Source organism: Pyrgilauda ruficollis, unplaced genomic scaffold (genome assembly GCF_017590135.1).
Source record: "Pyrgilauda ruficollis isolate IOZ18807 unplaced genomic scaffold, ASM1759013v1 scaffold6, whole genome shotgun sequence".
NCBI classification, from domain to species: Eukaryota; Metazoa; Chordata; class Aves; order Passeriformes; family Passeridae; genus Pyrgilauda; species Pyrgilauda ruficollis.
The window spans coordinates 14,893,782-14,918,544 of NW_024527710.1; the positions used below are offsets into that span (position 1 = coordinate 14,893,782).

General features: G+C 40.1%; 1 protein-coding gene across 6 annotated transcripts in view; it reads right to left on the minus strand.

Annotated features, from left to right (window-relative positions):
- USP24 (ubiquitin specific peptidase 24) overlaps positions 1–24,763 on the minus strand; it is a 62,441-nt gene that overhangs the window by 4,379 nt on the left and 33,299 nt on the right. For 3 of the 6 annotated variants that reach the window (XM_041482980.1, XM_041482983.1, XM_041482984.1), the window contains exons 30-63: positions 24,423–24,578; positions 22,037–22,134; positions 21,214–21,309; positions 20,567–20,795; positions 19,576–19,735; positions 19,148–19,303; positions 18,534–18,604; positions 17,653–17,813; positions 17,178–17,239; positions 16,638–16,829; positions 16,276–16,393; positions 14,932–15,076; positions 14,113–14,232; positions 13,759–13,884; positions 13,468–13,566; positions 13,195–13,277; positions 12,840–12,981; positions 12,395–12,514; positions 11,776–11,996; positions 11,238–11,362; positions 10,519–10,660; positions 8,863–9,013; positions 7,730–7,825; positions 6,979–7,082; positions 6,780–6,893; positions 5,946–6,042; positions 5,612–5,728; positions 4,892–4,984; positions 4,488–4,593; positions 3,528–3,649; positions 2,962–3,075; positions 2,641–2,706; positions 2,302–2,368; positions 258–336 (exon numbers count right to left, since the gene is read on the minus strand). In XM_041482980.1, coding sequence (XP_041338914.1) covers positions 258–336; positions 2,302–2,368; positions 2,641–2,706; positions 2,962–3,075; positions 3,528–3,649; positions 4,488–4,593; positions 4,892–4,984; positions 5,612–5,728; positions 5,946–6,042; positions 6,780–6,893; positions 6,979–7,082; positions 7,730–7,825; positions 8,863–9,013; positions 10,519–10,660; positions 11,238–11,362; positions 11,776–11,996; positions 12,395–12,514; positions 12,840–12,981; positions 13,195–13,277; positions 13,468–13,566; positions 13,759–13,884; positions 14,113–14,232; positions 14,932–15,076; positions 16,276–16,393; positions 16,638–16,829; positions 17,178–17,239; positions 17,653–17,813; positions 18,534–18,604; positions 19,148–19,303; positions 19,576–19,735; positions 20,567–20,795; positions 21,214–21,309; positions 22,037–22,134; positions 24,423–24,578 — 4,148 coding nt within the window. Of the gene's footprint in view, positions 1–257; positions 337–2,297; positions 2,369–2,640; positions 2,707–2,961; positions 3,076–3,527; positions 3,650–4,487; positions 4,594–4,891; positions 4,985–5,611; positions 5,729–5,945; positions 6,043–6,779; positions 6,894–6,978; positions 7,083–7,729; positions 7,826–8,862; positions 9,014–9,869; positions 10,012–10,518; positions 10,661–11,237; positions 11,363–11,775; positions 11,997–12,394; positions 12,515–12,839; positions 12,982–13,194; positions 13,278–13,467; positions 13,567–13,758; positions 13,885–14,112; positions 14,233–14,931; positions 15,077–16,275; positions 16,394–16,637; positions 16,830–17,177; positions 17,240–17,652; positions 17,814–18,533; positions 18,605–19,147; positions 19,304–19,575; positions 19,736–20,566; positions 20,796–21,213; positions 21,310–22,036; positions 22,135–24,422; positions 24,579–24,763 lie in introns of all 6 variants that reach the window. The other 3 variants (XR_005956419.1, XM_041482981.1, XM_041482982.1) reach the window with 3 other exon arrangements.

Sequence of the window (24,763 nt, forward strand, 5' to 3'; positions counted from 1 at the left end):
TGGAACAGCTTCCCTATGTTTATCTGGTGTTAATGTCAGACTCCTGCTGTGCAGAATGGCTTTTTTCTTTATAAACAGCAATTACCATTTGTTACCTGAAATCAGTAAAGATTTCACTTCATACTGGCACGTGTACTGCCAAGACCTTGCACCAGTAACAAAGGATAAAACTGATCAAAACCAGGGGTAGCAGGTTTTACAATAGTCACAGAGGGACCTAAGGCAGGGATGAGTTAAACCCTGAAACCTTTACTCACTTCTGAGCCAGGGTAACCAGGAACTTGACACACTGGTAGCAACGGCTGCTGTCCACGTGGTTGCTGTGGTGCATCAAGGCTGTGGGGAGAAACACATGGATTAGAAACCACAATCCACATTTCCATGTACCAGCCAGTCTGGAAACAAAGATGAAGCTAAAATTTTAAGTTAGGGAATAGATTTTGTTTCTACAGATGTTAGCATGAGTTTTTGTGTTAAACACACTGCTGTCAGTGCTGCTAGTCTTGAGCACTTCCACAACTCTACTGGATTAAAAATAGAACTGCTGCATTTTCACTTTGATCTTTCAAACGCAGTACCTGAATTTTAAACAGCCCTAATGCAGTTATTCTTCCCCTATAATCCATTCTATGTTAGATAATCACTATGGTTACATTTGTCTGAAGGAAAAAAAAAATAAATTGTCTGAAACCCCCATAAATGAACCAGATCACCAGCTTCCACCTGGATCAAAGTTTGCAAAGCCAGAGGAATGTTTAAAGCTTCTCCACATAAACAAGCATAGAAATCAACAGCCATGAAACTGTTCCGTGGGAGACTCGGGCAAAACCCCAGGCCATTCCTACCAGGAAGTTTTCTCTACCATGAATTCCCACCTCTTTAACAAAATTCTCTGACTGAGGAGAAGCACAAAGATTTCCACGGAGCTGCCCCAATCAGATTTGCTCCTCAAAAGTTGCTCTGTCCACAGCAGTCAGCAAAGAACACTGTAGTGAAAGCTCCAAAGCTGGCAAAAATTGTTTGGGAACTGCAAATTGCCAGTTTTAATACTGTTGAGGCAGAGCAAATGATTAAAATTACAGCACTGCTGTACTACAAATTATGCACAAACATCCTATTAAGGAGCACCAAAACCTATTATGTGCTGATTTCCCTTTCCTGGATTAAAACCAGTCAGTGTGAGGAATGCTGTTCAATGCTGTTGTGAGGAAACTTGAAGGTAAAACTTTCACTCCCAAACCTCAGGGCAGTTCTCAAAGCCTTCAACATAAAAATCCAATTGAACACTTGCACTTCTCCTCTGCAGAGCAAAAAAGGTCATGTATTGCCCAAGTTACAGCACAGAGTTGGTCCAACTGGGACCAATTTATCCAGAAATTAAAATAATCACTTAGCTATTCTCTTACACTGCTGCATATTTCCTTCTCTGCCATCAGCCCCACATGGAAACTACTAAAGAGGGGAGCACTGGTGAGAGAAAAGAAGAACAAAGCTAAATACTCCTTCCCACTAAATCAGAACCCAAAATGACTGAAGGTGAAAGCCACAATCTGAAGCAGCTCCTCACCCAAACAGCCACGAAAGAGCTGCTCAAGCTGCACTAACCCATCCGAGGGGCTCTCTGTGTAACCCCACATTTCATTTACACACCCAAGCTGCTTCTCCACATAAAGTAAGTTATTTCTTTATATAAGCTCTATCTTATTACTTCTGTGGTTTTTTTTTTTTTTTTCTGTTGCTTTTGAATGGTTCAGTAACTTCAGTAAAGCTTTGTATCTAATGGAGGGACAAGACTTTGTATGAGCAGCAACAGGGGGGAGCCACTTGTCCCACTGTGGGGCTCTGCTGCACTCAGCAGGGCAAGCATCCTGCTGGGCTGAACCAGTTTCTTGTTATGGTAATTAGGATGCTGACAAAACAAAAAGACCGGCAGCTTCTTGAGATACGGAGGAAATAAAAATTAATTTTAAGGTTACAGGATTCAAACAGTTCCTCTATTATGGTAATCAAAGGTACTTTTCTCCCCCCACATTACACATACATTCTGATCTGCCCCTAATTTAAATAAGTTAGCATTCTTTCCCAGTTCAATTCCTTTCTAGTTTGCTGTCACTATAACATTCCAGTGCTTATTTTGGATTTTCTTAGAGCATTGTGGAGTGACAGTGGCTAAATCAAATGTGTCAAGTTTTTTTTCCCTGAGAAGTTTAGGAGGATTAGGAACCAGGAGATGGAGTGAACCACCACCACCACCATGAGGGTCAGTAGGAGACAGGAGTGTTCACCCACTGGCTTACTTGCCTATTAATCCATTTTCAGTTTCAAAGGCAAATTTGATGCGCTCTACTTGTAATGGGTCTTCAATAACCTGTCAGGAAAGAAACATATCAACTTAGGTGAGTTGTGTGTGATGCTGTATCTATTCTATGGAATGGTTTTACCCACTCCCACAGGCAAAACAAGTCAGACTGAAGTTTCATGTGTCACTGGATTAGGAAGACAGAAATTTAGGAAGTAATAAAACTTCAAACTGGAGGAGTAAAATATGTGTGGATGTTGAAATTACCAATGCAGTCCCAACTTTTTTTTGTTACACATCAACACAAAATCCATCCTGTACAAGTTTTACCCTTCACCTACCAGGATCTCATGAAGTAACTGGAATATGTTTTTCAGTTCATGAGGCGGAGCAGTTTCCAGTTGAGTCTGTGTGTAAGAAAAAGTTACTTAGATGGCAAAATAGGCTGGTTAAGCAAAGAATTTCAAGACAGCTTTACAGATTTTTGAAAATTTATTAATTTAAACACTGAAGGCCTAAGAAAATCTAAACCCCAACAGCCCCTCCAAATCCAACAAACCGCAGTGATTGTTCTGAGGTGCTGTTATAACGCACAAGACACAGGATGACCAAAGCCTGGCAGAAACACTTCTGGGACAGGCTTGTCCTGGCTTTGTGTGTACCTTGATGAAGTGCAGCACAGTGAAGGAGAAGTGCTCGTTGCAGAAGCAGCAGTACACCACCATCTCCATGAGCACCGACAGCGACCCCGTCAGCTCCCGCAGCGCGTGCATCACCTGTGGGCACAGCACACCCTTCACTCACAGCTGCCTTCAGAAAATAAGTCTGTAACACAATGTTTGTCCTCCCCAGGAAGGATGCAGCTCTTTTCTCCAGTGCCTGCGTGGCCCAGGGGGCTGAACCCCTGCTCTCACAGCACTTTTTCAGCTCCTGATGCTCACCTCCAAGGGTCAAGCATCATCCATTAAGTCAGATCCACTCAAAGTAGCACCTGAATTTGACATGGTAAAAAGCTGCATAGGGCCTTCCAAAATGTGCATAAAACCAGGCCCCAAAGCTTAGGGATACACTAGAATATGAAGAGGACAAGAAACTAAAGGTGCTTTCTTGTTTAGGCCCAAAATAGGCACTGGTGTTGGATATTCAGTGTTTTTCATGAAATGATTTGTCAAAGGAATACATCAGGTAAGTTTTTAGGTTCAAGCAGGGCAGAATTTAGAACAGATACCTCCATTAAGTAGGGCTTTCCCTCAGACAGGAATAGCAAGGCTTCCACTTCTTCATGGAGTGCCAGAAGTGGCCCTGAAGCGGTGATGCTGAGAGGTGGACGCTGCTTAAAGAGACCAGGAGCTATAACAGCAAATACAAAAACAATCCACTCATAGATTAGTTTGTTCTAACACACCTTGAAGACACTGCTGCTCATTTGGCACCATGAAATCCCTCAGGACACTCATCTCAACTAGTTTATATCTCGTGTGCTACCACTCCAAGTAACAAATCTCTTGCACACTCAAGTGTCACTTATTTTAGTGACAGCAGACAAAAGAACTGCAGGAAGGTCAAAGCAAAAGGTCCAGACTATCAGTGCTTTGAGCTTTAGTTTTAATCCCTCTTGTACATTCATCATATCCAGAATATTTATAATTCTCCTGTTACCTTCTGATTTTTGACTGCTTTCAACCTCAGACAGAAATTGAGTTATTCTTTAAAAAGACAATGTCATATTCCTCCTTCAGGAAACTAAAGATTTTACTCATTCTTTTATTAACTTTATTTGGATATTTCCACCTCCTGTAAGAGGTAACTAGGTGAGTGTTTGTTTGTTATTCAGTAGCTTAGTCTATATACTCCCCTTTTGAGTAGCAAAAGACAGCACAAGTCTAAACAAAATACTGCCTGTGAGTCTGTTCAGCCAACAACACAGCTCAATTTACTCACATGGGGAAATACCTTTTAGGCAGGTGGGGAAGGGAAGAAAACTGTTAGTAACAAGATTTCCATCCCCCCAACATACTATCTGTTTGCCACTCAATACATTTACAGCAAAACCAGAAGTATTCAAACTTGTATTAACCATTTCTGCCTTAAATTCAAAATCACTGTATTTTCCTCACTAATATTAAGTTACTCCCAATCAATGTAACTGAAATGCCAAGGCACCAAGAGACAAAACCACAATTCTTACCAACATTTCTTTGTGAGGAGACGTCAGAGTGCAAGACAAGTAGTGCTACAGTGTTGTGAAGATATCCAAACTCACGGGCCTGTGCTGAACTCCACCTGCGGTTCTGCTTGAGTCAAAGACAGATTTAATTACCTTTGGTTTATTTAATCGACTTTCTTAAGCCAAAATAATGTTCTTACAGCCCACCACCATGGTCTAATACTTTGGAGTGAGTAAAAATTTTATTATTATCAAAACCATCATGCTCACTTCTGCCAAAACAGTTATTTCCATGCTAACTACACATGGGTGGGCTCACACTTGCACGAGGTTTACAGAATAATTGAAGGATTTGTTTATTCTACCACATGAAAAGTATTTATTCATAATTTAAACATCACAAAAAACGTGGGGATGGCCTGTACCTGATTGCTCTGCCGGTTGGGGCCAAGGAGAAAGTTGACCATGTGCCTCAGGGCAGAGTGTCTGAGGAGAAGACTGCTAGCCCTTATTCCCTGCTGTGAAGACAAAAACAACAAATGACCTTCCTGTGCAGGTGAAGAATTAGTGCTCAAGAGAACAAAAGTAAAATGCACAGGCTAAAACCTGCATTTTCCACTCTGAAACCCCCATAATATCCCAACACACATCAATAAGAAACTGCTAAAGAGCTGTCTCATTGTACACAGCACATGACACAAACCAGAGCAGAATCAGCAGATGCACAACAAATGTCTTACAAGAAAACAAGAAGGCAAAAAGAATAGAGAAACAGAAATAGTAAATTCAGTCAGTTATTCTGCTCCCCACGGAATAGAAATCCTGAATGCTTGATTTTTTTATATATATACATATATATATATATATTTTTTTTTTTAAGAACAACCACAGATAAGCCTTCAAAACAGACAACCAAAATTCAGATGCTGGAAATGACATCTTCCACTGGTATACTTTTGTGATTTTATCCTAATCCATTATTCAAAGCCATTTATTTAAAAAACAAAACAAAATAAACTCGATTACTCCTAATAAAAGTTTTGAATTTCACTGTGCTGCAAACCCTTCTATGAATAAAGATCACTAGCTGCATTATTAATGTCTTTTAAAATTTAAATAGCCATGAGAAAACAATGTTTTCTTACCTTCTGTACAAAGTTATTGAATAGCAAAAAGTACTGAGCACAGTTTTTACAGTTTTCAGGTACATCTTTATCCAGTAGAGCAAGTAGCACCTCCAGTAACTGATGTAGAGTTTTTAACTGTGGAAAAAAAGAAAATTGAATGTAAAGAGCTGTCTACTGCTTAAAAACCCAAAGTGTTTCAAACACCTCCTGGGCAGGAAGAGATGAGCATTAACCTATTCCATAAATGAAGAGCTACAGGCAGGATCAGCTCACAGAGCTCTGCAAACAGAGCAAGAGGCACCCGGGAGAGCCAGGCAAGGGCATGTCTGGGGGGCAGGTGACACTCACTGACCTTCTCCTGATAAAGCAAGGCACTGTCGAGGGTTTTTTCAAGGATAGTGGCCACAGCAACTCGCACCTCCCTCACACTGCATTCCAGGAGGAAAGTCCTGGAAGAGAAAAGGTGAAGCTGCAAAGAGAACTGGACTCAACATGTACACACAGCTGCTGTGATTAAATGTGGTGTTTAGTGTTTGTTATTTTAACAGTGCAGATACATTTTGTACTGTACTTCTGTGGGTAAGATTTAACTTACATTTACATATTTCCTGCTTGTAGTAAGGCCTATAATATCCCTATTAATATATGTATTCATTTAAATAAAAAAAAAAGCTCTCATAAGATGTTGTTTTTCAATGCAAATGAAAAGATAACATTTTCTTTACACTTCTTTCAGCATGTCAGATCTCCAATAATTTGTTTTCAAAGCACCTATTAGCTGATCCTTAGCTTGGCAAGAAGAAAATCTTTCCAGTTCATCTGTGATCCTTGTCAGGTAAGTATTTAACTTACCTTACCCCCAACACTTTCACCATGCTCTCCTTTCCCACCACTTGTAGGGCTGACCACACAAACTTAAACACATTCCAAGTCCCTTCACTGAATTCATCACCTGCATCCTCCTCCATGCACACTGCACTACCTAATTTGATTTTCAACATTCTCAGAAAGCTGCACAGAGAAAATACTAAAAATCAAACTCGAAGTAAATATCTCAAGTGTCTGTTTAAAGAATGTGCACAGTCAGCTCTTTGGGAATACATCAGTACAGGCCAGATCATGTTATGAGGAAGCTTTATTCACACTTGAGACACAAAACACCTCAGACAGAATTACCAGGACTTACTTTACAAGCTCCCGGCCCTCTGGCCCAACAAAATACTCCACCAACCACTGACAAGCATCAATGCTTTTGGAGAGCAGTGCATCTATGGTGGCAATCCATTCTTCTGTATCAGCCCTTCAACAAAACAGGGACAACTATCAGTAATCCAGGAGGAAAAAAACACCTCCCAAAACTAAGCCATGTTTCTTGTTTGCCTTACCTGAGTTTCTTCTTGGTTCGGAGATAGGTTTGGAAGAGGAACTGGACTGCCAGCTGTAAGCTCACCTTTGCCATGCAGGGATAATAGGGATGCTTTACCTTAGTCTGAAAGAAATATCAAATTTACTCCAGAGCAAAAGGATACCTGCAGCACACAGGCTGTCTCTTAAACACATCAACATGTTCTATTCAAGTTATTTGCTTCACTTGGAAACAACAAACCACAGCATTTTTCTGTGCTAAGTCAGTTTCCAGGGCTGACTTTGCTACTTAATAAATATGCTAAAACAGGAGCAAACTTGCTGTAAGGCCAACTAGATCTGTGGATTTCAAAAATTTAATAAATGCTGTTTGTTTATGACTTGATTTAGAAAATATTAATTAAGAAACTATTACCAATTAAACTCTATCAACTTTGAAGTAACTAACACCAACTTCTGGACCTTCCATATGGAGAGGGATTTCTGTCCCTCTAGAGGCTCAGTTTGCATCATGATAAAAGGTATGGATTATTAAATAAATTTTACTGGGGCAAAATGATGTTTCTCCCAGTACTAGAAAAGGAGGCTGGAGTTTGCTTTGAGGCAGGTGTTATCATCATTATCCAAAACTACTGGAGGCAAGGAACAGCTTGTCTGGAAAAGCAAAATCATGTCAACTCTTCCAGTTTTCCTGGTTTGACCCAAATAGCTTTTGTGGCCATTTTACCCAACATAATTTGAACACTCTAAGATTAAAAGCCAGGCACTTACAGCATTCAGGGAGGCTAATGACAGAACAAAACTGAAGTAGTCACTACTGTATACATCTCTGTTCTTCATAAATTTCAAGTTTTCATCTCTCACCATCTATAAAAGTAAAAAAAGGCAAAAAAATAAAAATGCTGTCAAAATATACTTCTCTAACTAAAACTTCATCTTTTATGTAAATGTGTGGTGTTTAAAAATCAGTGTCAAACTTACTCTGTTTCCTTTAGAATCACTACTTCAGCAGAAGGAAAAATACACACAAGAGATTTAGAAGATCTGGTACAAAACCAGTGATTTTCTTTCAAAGATATTACAAAACAGCAGATGAGGGACTTAATAATTTGGCCATTAAGGGAGAAAAGGAAGAATTGCAGATGAGTTCTATTTTTTGCTTGTTTTTAATAAACAAGCCAAGAGAACACCCCTCAAACCAGAAAGGCTTGCCTAACAAATTTAGATGCAGAGAGCAAGGAGTCCTGGTGTAATTACAAGCTGCAGCCACAATAAGGTGTTTAAATGCCAAACCCTTCTTTTTTCAAATGAGATTTTGCTGAAAGACTCTCAATAAATTTGAGCCAAGCTCTGTTCATTTTAATAACACAATCCCAGACACAAGAATGCCCAAAGTGGCTGTTAATGCCCTGAAACAGCCCATGTGGAGGGCCAGGCACAGCCTGCAGAGTTTATTCTCCCTGTGTGTGTGAGGCTCTCTTCACTGCTCCTCCTCTTTCTACACTCCTGTGAGCTCAAGAACCTGAGGATCACTGTAATTTGCCATCATCTCCACTGCTCCTGGCGTGTACTCCAAATGAAGCACCTTCTCTGCTGTTGTCTCTCCCTGCCTGCATGTTGATGGCTGCCAGATCTCATGTTTGATTCTGCTGCCTGCAGTTTCTTCAAAGCAAAGAATTGATGGGCCAATTTTGTGAGAAGGTACTCACAAAAGTTTGTGAAACTTAAAACAAGCATCACTAAAGAGCTTGTTAGTAACTTTATGTCAGAATCCAGAACTGCTTTTTGGTTTTCCTACAAGGGAATTACTTCGAGATAACCTTTAAAAGTTACCATGTTTCTCTCATTATGTGCTCAAATTTCACATGAGCAGAATTTAGTTGCCACTTTTCAGTGGGCTTTACCTGATATATCCTCACAGGCATTTTCTCTACAAAGAGCCCCTTTTTTTCTCCTTTTCGAACCAGCTTGGTCAAGATGGACAGACGGTCACTGTTGGGCCTGTGGGGTCGAGGTGATGACTGGGGTGAAATTTCTGGTGAAGAGGGAGCAGATCTGAAATATAAACAAGCTGAAGGTGAATAAAGAAATCCTACAACAAATCTATAGTTTAGGTATAAAATACCATTGCAGCCAGAGTGATCTTATGGCAATTTTGAAGACAGCCTGAATATTTCTCGAGGTTGTCAGTCAGCTCGAACTTGCTGCAATAATGGTAATAAACAAGCAGCTTAAAAACCAACCCAAAACAACAGAAGGGTCAATACATTGCTTTGCTGGACAGTAATTACTCAATTCTTAGTTGTGGAGAGATGCTGGAATTCTGATGGCTGAAAACTTAGAGCTTTCCAAATTTAAGGGTGCCAGCCTTCAAGTAAACACCTCGTTTGACCTGAGACCTTGGAAAAGGCTTCAAAAATTGAGTGATAGCACAGAAACAGTGTGTGTGTAGTTTGGATAGTATTGTGTGATCTCACAGGGTGAAAAAACTTAGATTTGGGATTTTAGTATGTGGTGATATATGGGAGCCAAGATGGAGTATTTTGGGTGTGGGTTAGTTGTCTTTTTTGCACCTTCTTCTTCCTTCTTTTTCATGAATCTGGGTGGTTTTCTCTAATTGGGTGAAAGATGTTGCGGGTTTTGGGCACAACAAATATAGATGTCAACTGTTTATTAGATAATTGGGACTTAAATAGCCTTGAATTGACACCATTTTAGCTCACCTTATCCACTTAGAGCTCACATCTCCTGAGTTTTTAACAGATAAGGATAATAAACGTCAGAGTGAGACTTCAAACCCAGCGAGTTTTATTCGCCCTGACCTTGGAGCAATAAAGAGCCTGGTATTCCAACAGAGAGAGGTCTAGACATCAATATGAGAGAAACCATTATGGATACAAGAGGAACTTACAAGGAGAGGTCCTCAGCTTCCTGACGCACGACGCTGACTCTGCTTTTCTTTGGCAGGACAGGGGAGTTCTGGTCGGACACTCTCTGGTAGAACAGCATGTAGGCGTTCCAGTAGCGCCGGCGCACGTCGGGGTAGGGATTTGCTGTGGGGACAAAAGGCAGCTCATGAAGGCCCTTGAAGGTTTAGTACCTTTCCCACTCCTATATAGAAGCAAAACTGAGGGTACAAGTAATATGAACTGCAGCAGTATAAATTTGTCAGATCAAAACATCAGTCTGTGTCAGTGAGTAAAAGTGTCTGAGTTATGAAACAGGTGAATGTTGGATCTTCATGAATCTGGGTGGTTTTCTCTAATTGGGTCCACGTTGCGGGTTTCGGGCACAACAAATATAGATGTCAACTGTTTATTAGATAATTGGGACTTAAATAGCCTTGAATTGACACCATTTTAGCTCACTTTATCCACTTAGAAAGAGCTCACATCTCCTGAGTTTGTAACAGATAAGGATAATAAACATCAGAGTGAGACTTCAAAACCAGCGAGTTTTATTCGCCCTGACCTTGGAGCAATAAAGAGCCTGGTATTCCAACAGAGAGAGGTCTAGACATCAATATGAGAGAAACCATTATGGATACAAAAGGAACTTACAAGGAGAGGTCCTCAGCTTCCTGACGCACGACGCTGACTCTGCTTTTCTTTGGCAGGACAGGGGAGTTCTGGTCAGACACTCTCTGGTAGAACAGCATGTAGGCGTTCCAGTAGCGCCGGCGCACGTCGGGGTAGGGATTTGCTGTGGGGACAAAAGGCAGCTCATGAAGGCCCTTGAAGGTTTAGTACCTTTCCCACTCCTATATAGAAGCAAAACTGAGGGTACAAGTAATATGAACTGCAGCAGTATAAATTTGTCAGATCAAAACATCAGTCTGTGTCAGTGAGTAAAAGTGTCTGAGTTATGAAACAGGTGAATGTTGGAAATGTGCTTGGAATAAATTCCTTAAAGCATTGGAAAGTTCAACAATATGATGCCACACAGTGTTCCATGAAGTCATTCTCACTAGCCTAAAATAAGGGCTGTTTTATGTTTGGTTGGGTTTTTTTAAAATTATATTAACAAGGTGCCATTTTGCTTTTCAATCTCTACTGTTGAGTCAACAAAGTGCTGCATGACGGTGAATATGGCTCAATTCATATTAAACCATACACAAGCTGTTCTGTCCTTCAGCAAAGGGAAGCCTTTAGGGAAAAAATGCTTCTGAAGGAGCATTAGTCCAAGTAACTCAAAGTACCTATAATGGACTAAGCTCTGCTGCTACTGAAATCAGTATGAAATATGAAGGTACTGTAAATCAGTCTGTACTTCTGCTTACATTGATCATAGACTTTAGGTCTATACTCTCCACCAAAACATTCATATTCCAGGGTTTCATCAGTCAAATCAAATTCTTCAACAACGGTGTCATTAAATTTATACCACTTTCCTTTTCCACATCCTCTGTGATCAAAACAGAACAGAAACACAACAGAAACAAAATTAGTTGATTGTCTCAGTAAAAAAAACAAACCACCCTGAACAGCCTGGAAGTGACAAGCCTGAACTCACATTTGTTTTGACAGTAAGAAGAGAGCTTAGTTCAATTGATGTCAAAGTTGCATTTTAAAAAATAACCTTGATTAAAACTATGAGAAGCAAGTCAGGAAGCCCTCAAACTGCAATACAAGGTACATAAGAACTAATGAGAATTTTATTCTGTGATGTCCTATATCACTGTGTCATTGCCTCATGGCAGGTGATGAGAAAGGGAAGAGTGGTTCCAGAAGAGCTCTGGATGGCTCCATGCACCTTCCCAGAACAAGAAGCCTTTAGGCAGCTCTCAAACCTCCCCCACGAACCTTCTTGCCCGTTACCTCCTGTCCTTGATGAAGGAGTAGTAGTGCCCCGCATGAGCCTGGCCACTGTGCACAATCACACCAACGAGCTCGTAGTTTTCTGTAGGGGCAACCTTCTTCCTTGGGGAGCCTCCTCCTCCCTGGTCTGTGTTCCTGCCATTTTCCCCCACTTCTGAGGATGAGTCCTGACGAGCCATCCCTGACACAGTGTAAGGTTCCATGTTCAGCATCCAGGGAAACTGTTTGAAGAGATATTTTGGATTAATCAAGCCACTGCAGTGTGTACATGCTTCTGATAATTTTATCAGAATGGTATCAATACTTCCCACATTGGGAACACCAAAGGAAAATATGGAACTTCAACTTCTTATGCTTGTTACACAGATGTTAAACAATAAACTCTCTTTAAGGAGGTTTTCCGCCTTGCTTTCTGAAAGGACCCCGAGAATGTTGCAAACAAGGAAATCTCTAAGGAAAAACATTTATTTTCTGTAGCACTTCCATATGTTGTAAGTGTACCAGATACTCAAAATCCTTGCATCAAAATGTGGGGAAAAGGATGAAAAATGAATAGGAAGAACCAGAGTCCACTACACAAAGTATCTGGGGAAGGCACCACAAAGCAAAGTTTTCTTACCCTTATTTGTTCATCGTATTTAATAGAACGGCCACTCTCCCAGTCAAAGCCAAATCTCATCAGGTGAATCACCAGCAGGCTGGGTAAGACCTTAATGCAGGTGCGCTTCACTGTAGTTCTCTTGAAAAGAAACAAGAATATCACCTCTATCTGATACCCCAGGCCATCTGCAGCATCCTTCTAGAGATTCACAGTGAAAATCCAGCCATGGGAAGCAGGGTGTTCACAGGATGACTGGGATACGTCTCAATATGTTACACAAAACTTTCCCATCCTGCCATCCCTCTAAATTTTTTGTTCAGAACATGAGTTAGGGGCATTGAACCTCTTGCCTTCAATGTAGCAAGAGTGAGCAGCATCTAAGCATGGTTTCCAAGACCATGTAATGCTTAGAAAACATCAAACTGCACATGAATCTTCTTTCACAAAAATGAAGAATCAATACCTTTTCTTTGCACTTTTCACAGTAGTATGCATTGCTTCCTTCCAGAACCTCTCCTCTAACAAACTGATCCAGTGATATTTCCAGGCTTTGACATGAAGTCACACCAAGGTTGAGAGCCATGAAGGCTTCCTCACGCTCATACCTAAATTCAAGAAGAAAAAAACAGATTAGGATTTACCCAACTGGTAGGAACAAGACAGATGTTTAGGAAAGAATATTGCATTTGCCCCACAGCTATCAAAGCTGTGATGCTCACAGGGGCATTTATCTACCTTCTAGTGCTACTTTGACCTACATATTTTACTAGTTCTGGGAGCACATAACTTGGTAACTGATGCAATGAATGTGACATTACCTGTGAGGACAGTCCTTGCAGATCTTCTGATCAGAGAAGATTCCTTGAAAAGTATTCTTAAATATTTGGTCTCTTCCTATTTTCTGTTGGAGATGTAAAGTTAGACATCAGTTGGATATATTGCAGAGTGGAAGACCAAGAAATCAGCAGGAATTTTAAACTCCTGAATACTGTGCAATTATAAAATAAGCTAAAAGGCTCTCTGTCTTCTTTTCTAAAGATCAAAGCAAAACAGAAAAACGGAACCAGAAAAGAAATTTCTGAGGTTTTTACCTTGAGGTACTCATCCATTTGATCTATAAGACTGGTGAAGAACTCATAAGCATCCTGTTGCTCTCTAACATAAAGTTCCTTATTCCACATCTTGAAAATCTATATAAATTATAAACATACGTTAAAAGGTTATTGTTTCATATGTACATATCACTAAGAATATAAATATATTTTAGCTTTTTTTTTTTTTAATTAGAGCTTACTTTATAAATTCTGCAATTGAAAAAGGCTGAATAAATAATTACTTTTTAAGCAGAAAAGCTGTAGAATCTAAACAAAAAGATGCAATACCTTCCAAAAGTTCTCAGGTACATAATATTGTAGCTTGCTTTCCATCAAATGACCAAAAAGAGATTGAACTTGATAGAAGACACTGTCATCAGGATTGTCAGTATCATCATCAATGGAAAGTAAGGCCTGGAAGGAAACAAATACCCTTATTAAATTGTTTTTTGGAAAAATCATTACGATAAGCTGTCATGGCCCACAGCACTACAACTTAAAATTTATGTATTTATTGTGCATATTTATACACACACAGTTGACTTTTCATTTTACAATTTATTTACAAATGGTGCTAAGATGAAGTGGTTCAAGTGAAAGTCATTCCAAAAAGAAGATTTTATTGGATGCTGAACTAATTACCTCTGGGAGACCAGGCTGCATGTACAGCTGCTGGAAAACAGCATTCATGTAACAAGTAGCACCACCATTCTTCAGTCCCACAAATCCAGAAATGGAGCGACTGTCCACAGGCGGAAGGTACTAGAATGACAAACTCGTTTTTTGGTCCCAATAACTTATAAAAAACATGAGACTCCAACAATATTATATAGCTTTTATAAGCACCTTTGTATTGTAGAATCACAGAATGGTTTGAGTTGGAAGGGACCTTAACCCAGCTCCACCCCCTGCCATGGGCAGGGACACCTTCCACCATCCCAGGTTGCTCCAAGCCTCGTCCAGCCTGGCCTTGGGCACTTCCAGGGATGGGGCAGCCACAGCTTCTCTGGGCAGCCTGTGCCAGGACCTTCCCACCCTCACAGGAAAGAATTTATTCCTGATATGTAACCTAAAAGGACCCTCCTTCAGTTTAAAACCACTCCCCCTTGTAGGTGAGCTGTTAAGAACAATTTAATGGAGAACTAGGAATATAAATTCTGAAAAACTGCAAGACCACTGTATGCAGTCATATTTAACACGTGGCACAACACTGTTGAAAATGGCCTAAAATGTAATAATAAATACAATTTGTGATATTCTTTCTTACTCAGATAATAAGAGACACAGACACACAAGACACACTGCTTCTGAGGAAGATCAAATGTATCTGCATTTCCCCTCAGCTGCATTGTGGCATTTTAAACTGAAGACCGTGGAAATCTCATGAATGAAGCAACAAAGTAAACCATGCCCAGCACTCCAAACCATGCTAACACAAATAAAAAAAAGCTTCTTGCTTACATCAAACTCCTTGGTGAGCGCAGGGTCACACTGGTGGTGCATGGAAAGCAGCTCCTTTGTAATAAGCTGGAGATTGGAGGGTGAACTATCAGCCAGCATTACCAGCACCTCATAAGCAGCTAATCTGCTGTCTGCTGTGCTGCACCTGGAAAGGAAACCACAGCTGAGATCTACTGGCTAGATGACTCAATTATTTCTAATTCCAGAAAGCTGTATTACTCGGAACAGGCAACAATTAATGTTCTAAAGAACACTTTGAGTGATTAAACACTCCTGAGGGACTGCAGAGTGCTATCTGTTTTTTTCTTTTTTGGGGTAGGAGAATGGGGAAGAATTCAATGAGAAGAGTAGCAAGAGAAATACTCCTTCAACCAGCCTCCTTTACTGACATGGATACACTTGCTAACATTCAGTAGCAAGGAAAAGGAGGTGCTTTAAAAGAACACAGAATTGGTAGCATGTCTGAGGACAAACAGACACTCTCCATCATGTAACAGTGATGGAGACAAAATGATTTTTTTACAGGGAGGGAAACTTGGGAAGAGCTATACCAGACAACATCCTTGCTACAAGAGATGAGCTTAGACCTGAGCTAGACCAAAAACCCTCCCAACCCAGCTCTTTTCAGTAGTCATTCAGTACAGCATCTTCTGAAAGACAAAGGCTTGATTTACTTTAGGCAAACAGAAGAGCATGCTTGGAATGAACTGCAATGGAGCAAAGCTGGAGCCAAACACCAAGGTGATCAAGTTCCATTCATTCAGCTGCATTAGCTCAGAAATCCACATGAGCTAATTTACACCCACCCCTTCAGATATTGTATGGCCATAACAGCTGTGACAGGAAGAAAAAAGCCCACTCTTCTCCCCAGTTGATTTATTCTGGGCTATATCAGCTTCATCAGGTGCAAGGAGACTTTCTTGGTGTCAGTTTTTTGACAAAATAGGTAGGGAGAAGGGAAAAAGAAAGTAGTGGAACTTCTGAGATTCTCTTTTACAAGGAGCTTGGGAAGTTAATTTCCTGCTCATGCTCCAATTTAGCCAACTTCCCAAGCAGTAACAAACTAAAGGAATATTCTTTGGACTTATGAAATCAGCACTCAGTTGTGCCTGAAGTTCATAACTGATCTAACAAAGCACAGACTTTGAAGTACAGAAATGCAAGCATATTGGATCACACAAAAATGTATAAAATGCTATCTGAGCATTTATGTAGGAAGTGTAGAAAACTGGAGAAATGCTCCACCACTGGTATCCTACTGTCTGTCTGTAGGATTTAATACTAACATTTGCATTCATGACATTGAAGACAAAACTCAACATTAAAAAAAAAGAGAGATTTTACTTTGGGTGGAAGTCTTGCTGACTGATTGCAGCACTGCCTGCTGGGGAATGGCTGTTCAGAATAATCCTGGATGCTCGGAACAGGAAATCATCCAACAATGGCTTAATCAAAGATGAACCTGAAACACAGGAATCTACTGTTAAATACTTACATTATCACTGCAAATGCCAAAAAGGTGTTTGATAACAACAAAACCACTTCACAGCACCACATCAACAAATGTTTTATCAAATATTAAAGCCACTGCTAAAACCAGTCCTCATAGCTCTGTATCACTTCTACTGATGTCTTCACACAACTGTCTAGTCACGTGTTAATGCAGAATTCACTGCAGTCTAGTCAATTCCAAGAGGAATACTCACCAACCATTTCCTTCTCTGCCCCACACAGTGAAAGGAGAGTCTTGATGAGCCTCAGGTGTCCTGCTAAGAGGATGTTATCAGCCTCACTGGTCTCACACTCGGCCGTGCGGTTGGGCTCAAAATTGTCCAGCCAAGTGATCTCATCTTCTAACATGGCAGCTGGGCTTATCTTCAGCTGCTCCATTTCTGATGCTGCAAAGAAAATAAAAAAAGGAATACAGTAAAAATTAGCAGCTTTGGAAATGCAGAATATAAATACAAAGAATTTCAAACCGTTAGGTAATGGTCTAGTTTTGCCCCCATGTGTATCAAACCTTCCACCAGGGAGCTCAGTTCACTTTCCAGAAGGAATGAGCTGCCCTGCAGCTACCCAATGCCAAGAACAGACCATGGCAGGCACTAGGACAGGACAGTCAGCACACTGGCAGGTCCCTCAGAGCTCAAGGTGTAGTAACCCCCTTCTGCAGGCAATTCTACATCTTTTCTACAGCTTGGAAGGTGCCAGCAGAATGAAGGAATCAGCTGTCTGCACATACTTACATGTCAGGTCATCCAGTAATTGACATCTCAGGTCAAAATATTCTGTACACTGAGACAAAAGTCTGAAACAGATATAAATAGAAGAAAAGTTTACTTAAAATCAAATTTTCTCTAACCAGCTGTCTTTAAAGTCTGTGTGCTCTGTCCATTTAACCCAAAGCAGCATAACCATGTAGGTGTGCTTCTGCATGCTGCAGCTTTAAAAAAAAACATTCCTTCCCAACAGCTACTTCTGAATGTTAGGAATCATATTTAATCTTCATTTCTACCCTCACCTCATAGCAATTCTATTTAGTTATCAGTTGACAATAAAACAAGAACACGCTTTAACTTCTCAGTTACTCCTCTAGAAATTGCAGGATGTCTACCTCCAACACTTGCCAAGTGCTAATCTCTTTTTCCTAGAGCTTCCACAGTGCTGCTTGTTTCAAAATGCGTCAGATTTTCTTCCTCAATAAACACGCATGTGCCTTACCTCTGGTTGATTCCTCTCATGATGCTGGTTGGTGACCAAAGAGGCAGCTGGGCCCCAAGAACAACGCTCAGGAGGAACTGGTTTGGCTTTTGTACATCTGGGTGAGCTGACGTGTCTGTCTGGCTAAGGGTGTACAGCTGGTCACAGGCAACACGACGGATCTGCAACAGGGTCATTTGTCAAACACCAGCAGTTACTCAAAGGTTGCAAAAAATCCCCACACTCCTGTTAAGTTAGAAATCTAACAGAAAAAATGGACATTGCTATGGCACAAACCAGGCTATGAGCTCTGCACCCACCGGCCAGGGTTTCTAGGAATGTAACAAACCCTGTTCATCCCCGAGTGAAAACCTCTGATAAACACAAATTATAAATACAGATAAAGGGGTGAGATGCAATGACTTCATGCAAAATAAACAGATGACACATGATGAAATGAAGTAAGCATAAAAGTCAATAGATTTTAGAATATCCAAGAGAATTAATTTTAGGAGGGTTCTGACACTTGGAATAAATTTTCAAAATTTCAGAAGTATCCATCAAATTTTACCCAAATCAAAGTTACTTGAAACCTTCCCTAAAGTACTAGTTTTACAGAATTTGTGTGACCAAAATAAGACTATTTTCTTTAGACTAATCACAGCACAGTTCTGTGTATCTCATGGATGAAACAAGCCTAGAAAATGTAATACTACAGCATTTTCTATCAACCCATCACCAGATACTGGAATTACTAACAATTATACAAAGGTTATTTATTCAAATACTAATCTGTTGGAATACTTCCAATAAACAATTTTATGTTCAGACCATATGAAATTATCAAAACATGCACATTTCAGAAGGACCATTTAGAAAACTTTCAGAGGAAGACCCCTCACCTCAGCACTTGGTGATCCAAGCAGAATATCAATGATGAAATCAGCAACACAAGGCAAATTGTAAAAAGATCCTGGAACATAAGAGTACCAGGCTATTGTATTAAAAATAATATTTTAAAATAAGTCAGTTAGAGTCTTGCATTAAAATACCACAGGACCTAGAGGGCACCAATACAGAAAAGTAGTAAAGGCTATTTCCTGATCTCCTTCCCTTAGCAGAGGCTGTCACCATGATACAACAGCATTTTCCTTGCCTTCCTGCACCACCAGTGTTTACACTTCCTGTACACAAAGACTCAAATACTGAACAGGAGCTGTGCAAACAGCAGCACTTACAGAATTACAGACTTCAAAGGCAGCGCAAATATTTATATTCTGGCAGTAAGTCAGCTTTCCCAAAACACTTCACCAAAGCATAGCACTACATGCCTTGTTTCAGTCCTGGAGAAAAAAAATCCCTGTAATTTTTAATGAAATGTTGTGTTTTTAGCTTGAGCTATCTCAGTTACAAGTTTCTCTTTTTTTTTTTTTTTTCTTTCACTTGACTGTATCCAAAAGCCTTTTCCCACCTGGCTTATACTCCAAACAGTGAATAATCCAATTTTTTCCCATACCTAGCTGCTGACTACGTAGCTGAAGGCAGGTTACTAAGAGAGACAAGGCTTCCCCAGCAATGAGAGCATCTTTGGTGGACACAGACTGCTGCCTCACACAGATCCCAGCGTGCAGCGCCGTGGGCTCCCCTTCGCTTCCTGAACTGCAGTTACTTCCTGCATTAAAAATAAAAGAACAAGTGCTGTAATTCATTCAATTTTACTCAAGTGTTTTCAGCTTTTGGTCAGTTCTCTGCAATTTAAAAACTTCTCTGAATGCCTGATGAATGTACATAAATTTGCTTAGATTTTTTTTGTAATTTAGTTGTATAATGTCCCAAGCTGGGGGAGGCCCAAGAGGATGAATATCCAATGAATTCAGCTTCAAAGTGCTCAGTTAAAATTAAACTAAATGCTTTTAGACTGGTTTAGGGACACAGTTAACCCACCTGAGCTGCTAAGTCTGTTTCTAATCCCAGCAGGGAAGAGAGTGTTGCTCTCTTTGATGGGCTGACTACTTCCCACGAGGTCCAGGCGTCCTGCAGCAGCAGCCCACGAGAGGCGCATGAAACAAGCCACTGTGGAGGTGAAATCGTTCACCTCCATGGTCTGGAGGAACAAGAAACAGCAGTCACTTCTGTGATATTCAACAATCCTTGTTAACCACAGGGATGAGAGGAATGGATCTTCTGGATCGTGTCAAATTGACATTTACATTTGTTTTCCACTTTCTTCTCTATACAGGTTCAAGGATTCAAGAGTCTCTTTGTTCCTACTGAGAGATTGGTATTGCTGTCTTAGGAGAAGTAATCAATTTTTTAATTCTCTGTGAGGATAGATACCCTTGCCACCTATCTGGAGGCAAGCATGCTGATTTCAATTGTTCAATCCATTTGGGAAGCACTGCCCAAAAAACCTAACACAGCATACTTGTCACATTAACTATGAAGTTTCTTTCAACTGCACTCATTGGGTTTTCAAACATTTTTTTAAGGTACTGAAAATAAAAAATTCCCTTTTTCTCCACAATACCATCAAGCAAATTTAATTTTTAATGAGCTATTTGGAAAAAGCATGTCCAATTCTTTCTAATTCAAAGTATCATGGATTATAAAGCCACAAGTTGAAGCAGGAACCTTCTCCTTTCAATTCACAGAAAATTAACAACAGTAAGATCTTAAGAGTTAAGTGTGACTGAAGATAAATCACAGTAAGACTTCCGTGTACATCTATTTCTTGTAAGCACTTTTGGGGGTACTGCTTCCCTCTGTAGTGCCAAAATAATTTATGAGAATACTGATAGTCAAGATCAGTTTTCAGAGGCTTTAAAGTGGAGCCAGGGCAAAAACCTGCATAAAAGACTGATTAAAAATCCCAAGAGTTATACAGCTGTCATTGGAGATGACACTGCTACATCAGAACCATCCAACACTTCCTTACTTGTATGGCAACTCTTGCAGCTGGGATGATTTCTTCTACCCTGATGGAGGATCTGTCAGACACGGAGAGCTGGCGGTAGGAGGACTTCTCAGGAGTGCCACAGATGGACATCTGCCTGCTCGCCTGCCGGCTCACGTTGCGGAAGGGCCGCGAGGACAGAGCTTCCACCCCATCCTTGATGAAATCCTCATCCAGCAGAGTGGGCATTGTCTGCCCAACCAGCAAGAACCTGCATGCAGAGTAAAAACATCATGGGCACTGTCTGCCCAACCAGCAAGAACCTGCATGCAGAGTAAAAACATCATGGGCACTGTCTGCCCAACCAGCAAGAACCTGCATTCAAAGAGTAAAAACATCATGGGCACTGTCTGCCCAAGCAGCAAGAACCTGCATGCAGAGTAAAAACATCATGGGCACTGTCTGCCCAAGCAGCAAGAACCTGCATTCACAGAGAAAAAAACATCATGGGCATTGTCTGCCCAAGCAGGAAGAACCTGCATTCATAGAGTAAAAACATCAGGCTTGTATTTGAATGCTCACAGAGTGAATGAAACAGAACTCAAAGTACCAATTAATCTTAAATGTTAAAAGCTGCATGCCAAAAGCCAAGGAAGCAACACTTTCTCTAATGAGAAGCAATTACATACCTTGCAAGCTGCAGGCAGATGGAATAGACTCCTTGTCTTGTTTCATAGTCCACCTCTGATGGGATGGAATCTCTCTGCATCACATTCACCACCAAACTTAAAAACAAATCAATACGACAGACTCAATTTGGAAATGTTTCAATTAATTTATGTCTATCTTTCCTTCCTCCTATCCTTCAGCTGAGTCCCAGTTCAAACTGACTTCTTTGGAGGCCAACACCCTCATTTTCTCCTTTTATATCTACAGATGGAAGCTTTCTGCTCCTGCTGGAAAATGCTTCAAGATCTCTTGGGCAGAGGAGTGTCATGGATAGAACTGGATACAAGAGCAAAGAATACTTGAGAAAGCTCACACAATCAGTATTGTCAGGTCTTCCAAACCACTCACACTGTGCCTCAACTCTTATCTGAAGAGTCTGAATTTTCAAGACTGTAATTACAAATTTAATTTGGTTCCCACTGCATGGCCTAGACTTTGTTTAAAATGTCCACTGGGGTCTACACAGAGTAGAGTGCAAGGTACACACTTGCAAATTTGAATTGAAACACTTAAATGTCACAAACTATCCAAGTATCAACTACTTTAGTACAAGCTACATTTCACAAGCTTATTTGTGCCTAACTTGATTTTGAGGTTTAACAACATGTACTCTCTTAAATATGATAGCTACTGGACAGTGGTGAAACAGCCTTGGGTGGATTTTTTTCTCAGAAAAAGAAGCTGACAGGGTTATTAGTGTGCTACAGTGTGGAAATAGGAAACCACACACAACTGCTAACTAAATGAAGTGCTACAAATTGAGTCAAGGTTTTGAAATCTAACCTCAAACCTCCTGCTCTGAGGAAATTTTCACAGAAAGACTTGGCACAGTTTCTTGCCATTTCATCATCTGCAGTTGGCATCAGCTTGGAGCTCAGCACCTACAATAAATAATAAATTAATAAATAAATAAATAAATAAGCAGATGTAAACTACCACCCCTCTTAGTGTTCTTTACCTGCTGAAGCTTGAAAGCATAACAGAAAAAAAAATCCACTACAAATGGAGCAATTAATACACTTACACATAACTGTAGTCAGTAAGAGAAATCTCATATACTCAATAAAGCTCAAAAATAGCAGCTACATGGTAACTACAGATGTTTATTCTGAATCAAAGCATTTTATTCTCACTGCAGTTTACATGTTAAGGGAATGGATGAAGTACATGGAATGTCATATTCTGGTTCACTTGGTGCTTCTTAGAAGCCCAAATTCTTTTTGGTTATGGATTTTCAATTCACAGTATCCCACAAAACATTCTACAGATGGCTTACCTATTAGTCACACCTTCTGAAATATAATTGTACTACTACTGTTCTGGTGTTTCTTAGTAAAGATGGCTCAGGTAATTCTAGAGGCTTTATGAACATCACCACTCTATCATCCCTCCTGTTTTAAATCAGCACAAAATTTCAGAGTGCAAATACACTCAGAAACACAGCCAGAAGGAAGTCTGTGGTCTCTGAGGGTCAGCTCTCATTTATGTTTATAATCTGTTTCAGATCAAGACACTGAAAAAATCCAACACCCAAACAAACCAAGCCACCAAAAAAAAAATCCCCACAGAAACCTCAAAGCCATCAACCAAACAAACCCTGGGCCCTCCCAAAATCCCAGAAAAAAACCCACAGATATTATTCACTGTCTTGAAAAGTCTCCTTGGCATGTACAGCCAACAATGCTGCAAACAAAATACATCTCTTCCAGGTTCACAGATCAGAAGAATGTTTTACACAGTTCCAGGCATGAAATCTTATCACGCCCTGGACATCTGCAACATTCAATTTTCATCTCTTTCATATGTTCTGCAAATTTCCTGTGCACATTTTTTTCAGAAAGCAGTTCAGACTGGTTCCCATCTTTTCACCAGATAACCAGCTGAGGGCATAGAAAAGCACATATTCCTTTTCCTGAGAAAAACCATCTTCCAATTGGCTTGACTGGCGTTGAGGAACAAGTCCACTCATATAATCTCTCATATAAATCTAACCAAATTTATTACTTCTCATCCCTTGCCAGAAAAGCAAGCAATTTATTACTTGCTTTTATTATTTTCTCTGGCACAGAAGCAGCAGATAACTGTCCCATCTACTGCTATGTAACCTGTCAGCTCAACAAGACACCCTAAACCATTTGCCTCGAGTTGTAGAACTTGTCAACATATTCCAAAGACATAATCAAGTATCTTTCACTCCAGCTGTACAGAAAAGGGGGAATCCTAAGGAAGGAGTGTGATGACAGTGTAGGAAGATGAAGAGCTAACATTAGACTGTGGAAACCTAAAGGGAATCAACCACAAGAAAATTCCTACAGTAATCTTGGCACACACCATGAAGGAAAGAGAATAATTTTGTCTAATGTTCTGGAAGCAGTTGGCAATTGGTCTTCCAACCTCAAGTTATTCAAATCACATTTGTCCTTATCAAATCACATGGGTCCTTATAAACAGTGGGACCTGCAAGGAGAACTAAACACCGTCCAGCTTTTAGCGTGCAGGTTACTGTGTCCTACAAACAACACCAGCTGAACTCCTGTAATTCTTAAAATCCATTCTCTGAACTCTAGGAAAGGATCTTTACAGGGCCCTATCCAGGATTTTGGCTGGAGAACGTAGGAGAATGCTTAGGGGTAAAAGATTTTCTATATATTCCACTCTACCTGTGCAGCCAAAACAGGCCAGAGGCCTCTTGGCAAAAGCCCTGCATGTTTGAATAGTGAAAATTTAATAAGGCAAAACCAATCCAACTTATAATAGCTGCCATTAATTTTTGAGGGCAAACTTTTTTTTTTTTTTAAATATATATATATATATTTATACATACACACACTAAAAATTGCATATTCAGGGATCTAAAGATTCAAGCAGGAATGTTATCAAAACAATAAAAATTTGATGTTTCTTTCCTCCTCTCCACTTCCTTCAGAACACTTCTTCCACCTTGAAAATCACACAAAGAAGGGCCTGGTTTCTCAGTAAAGTCTCTAAAAGTCAGTAAATGTCCCTTTCATTCTGTGTAAAATTTACCACATACATAAAAGCAGGCTGTGTCACAATATTTGCAGTTTTCATAATGACCCCATCACAGTGGACTCCTGCCCAAAAAACCTAGAAATACTTAACTCTTGCTGCTCAGAAACACAGAAAAAAAGCAAATTTGTTTTCTTACCTCTAAATTGTAGAGCACTCTGAATGTGGACATGCCTGGAGCAAAAGATCTGAAAAGGCTTTCTAGTATTGAACTGGCACTGGGCTGATGTTGGTGTTTTGAAGACAAGGATGGGGATTTTGAGGACTGAGAACTGGATTCTGAAAGCAGTGTTTTCTAGGAGGAAAAAGCCACAGAAGAAATATTTTGAGACTTCTCTGTTTTGCTGTAATTGGGAATCCATTTCTTACAACCCCTGTAATAACCCTCTCATCTCTGGCTGGAAATAAGTCAGTAATGAACACTGACTTAATATGAACATTATTTTGCCGTAGTTTCAAACCCTCTGTGTATAATACTCT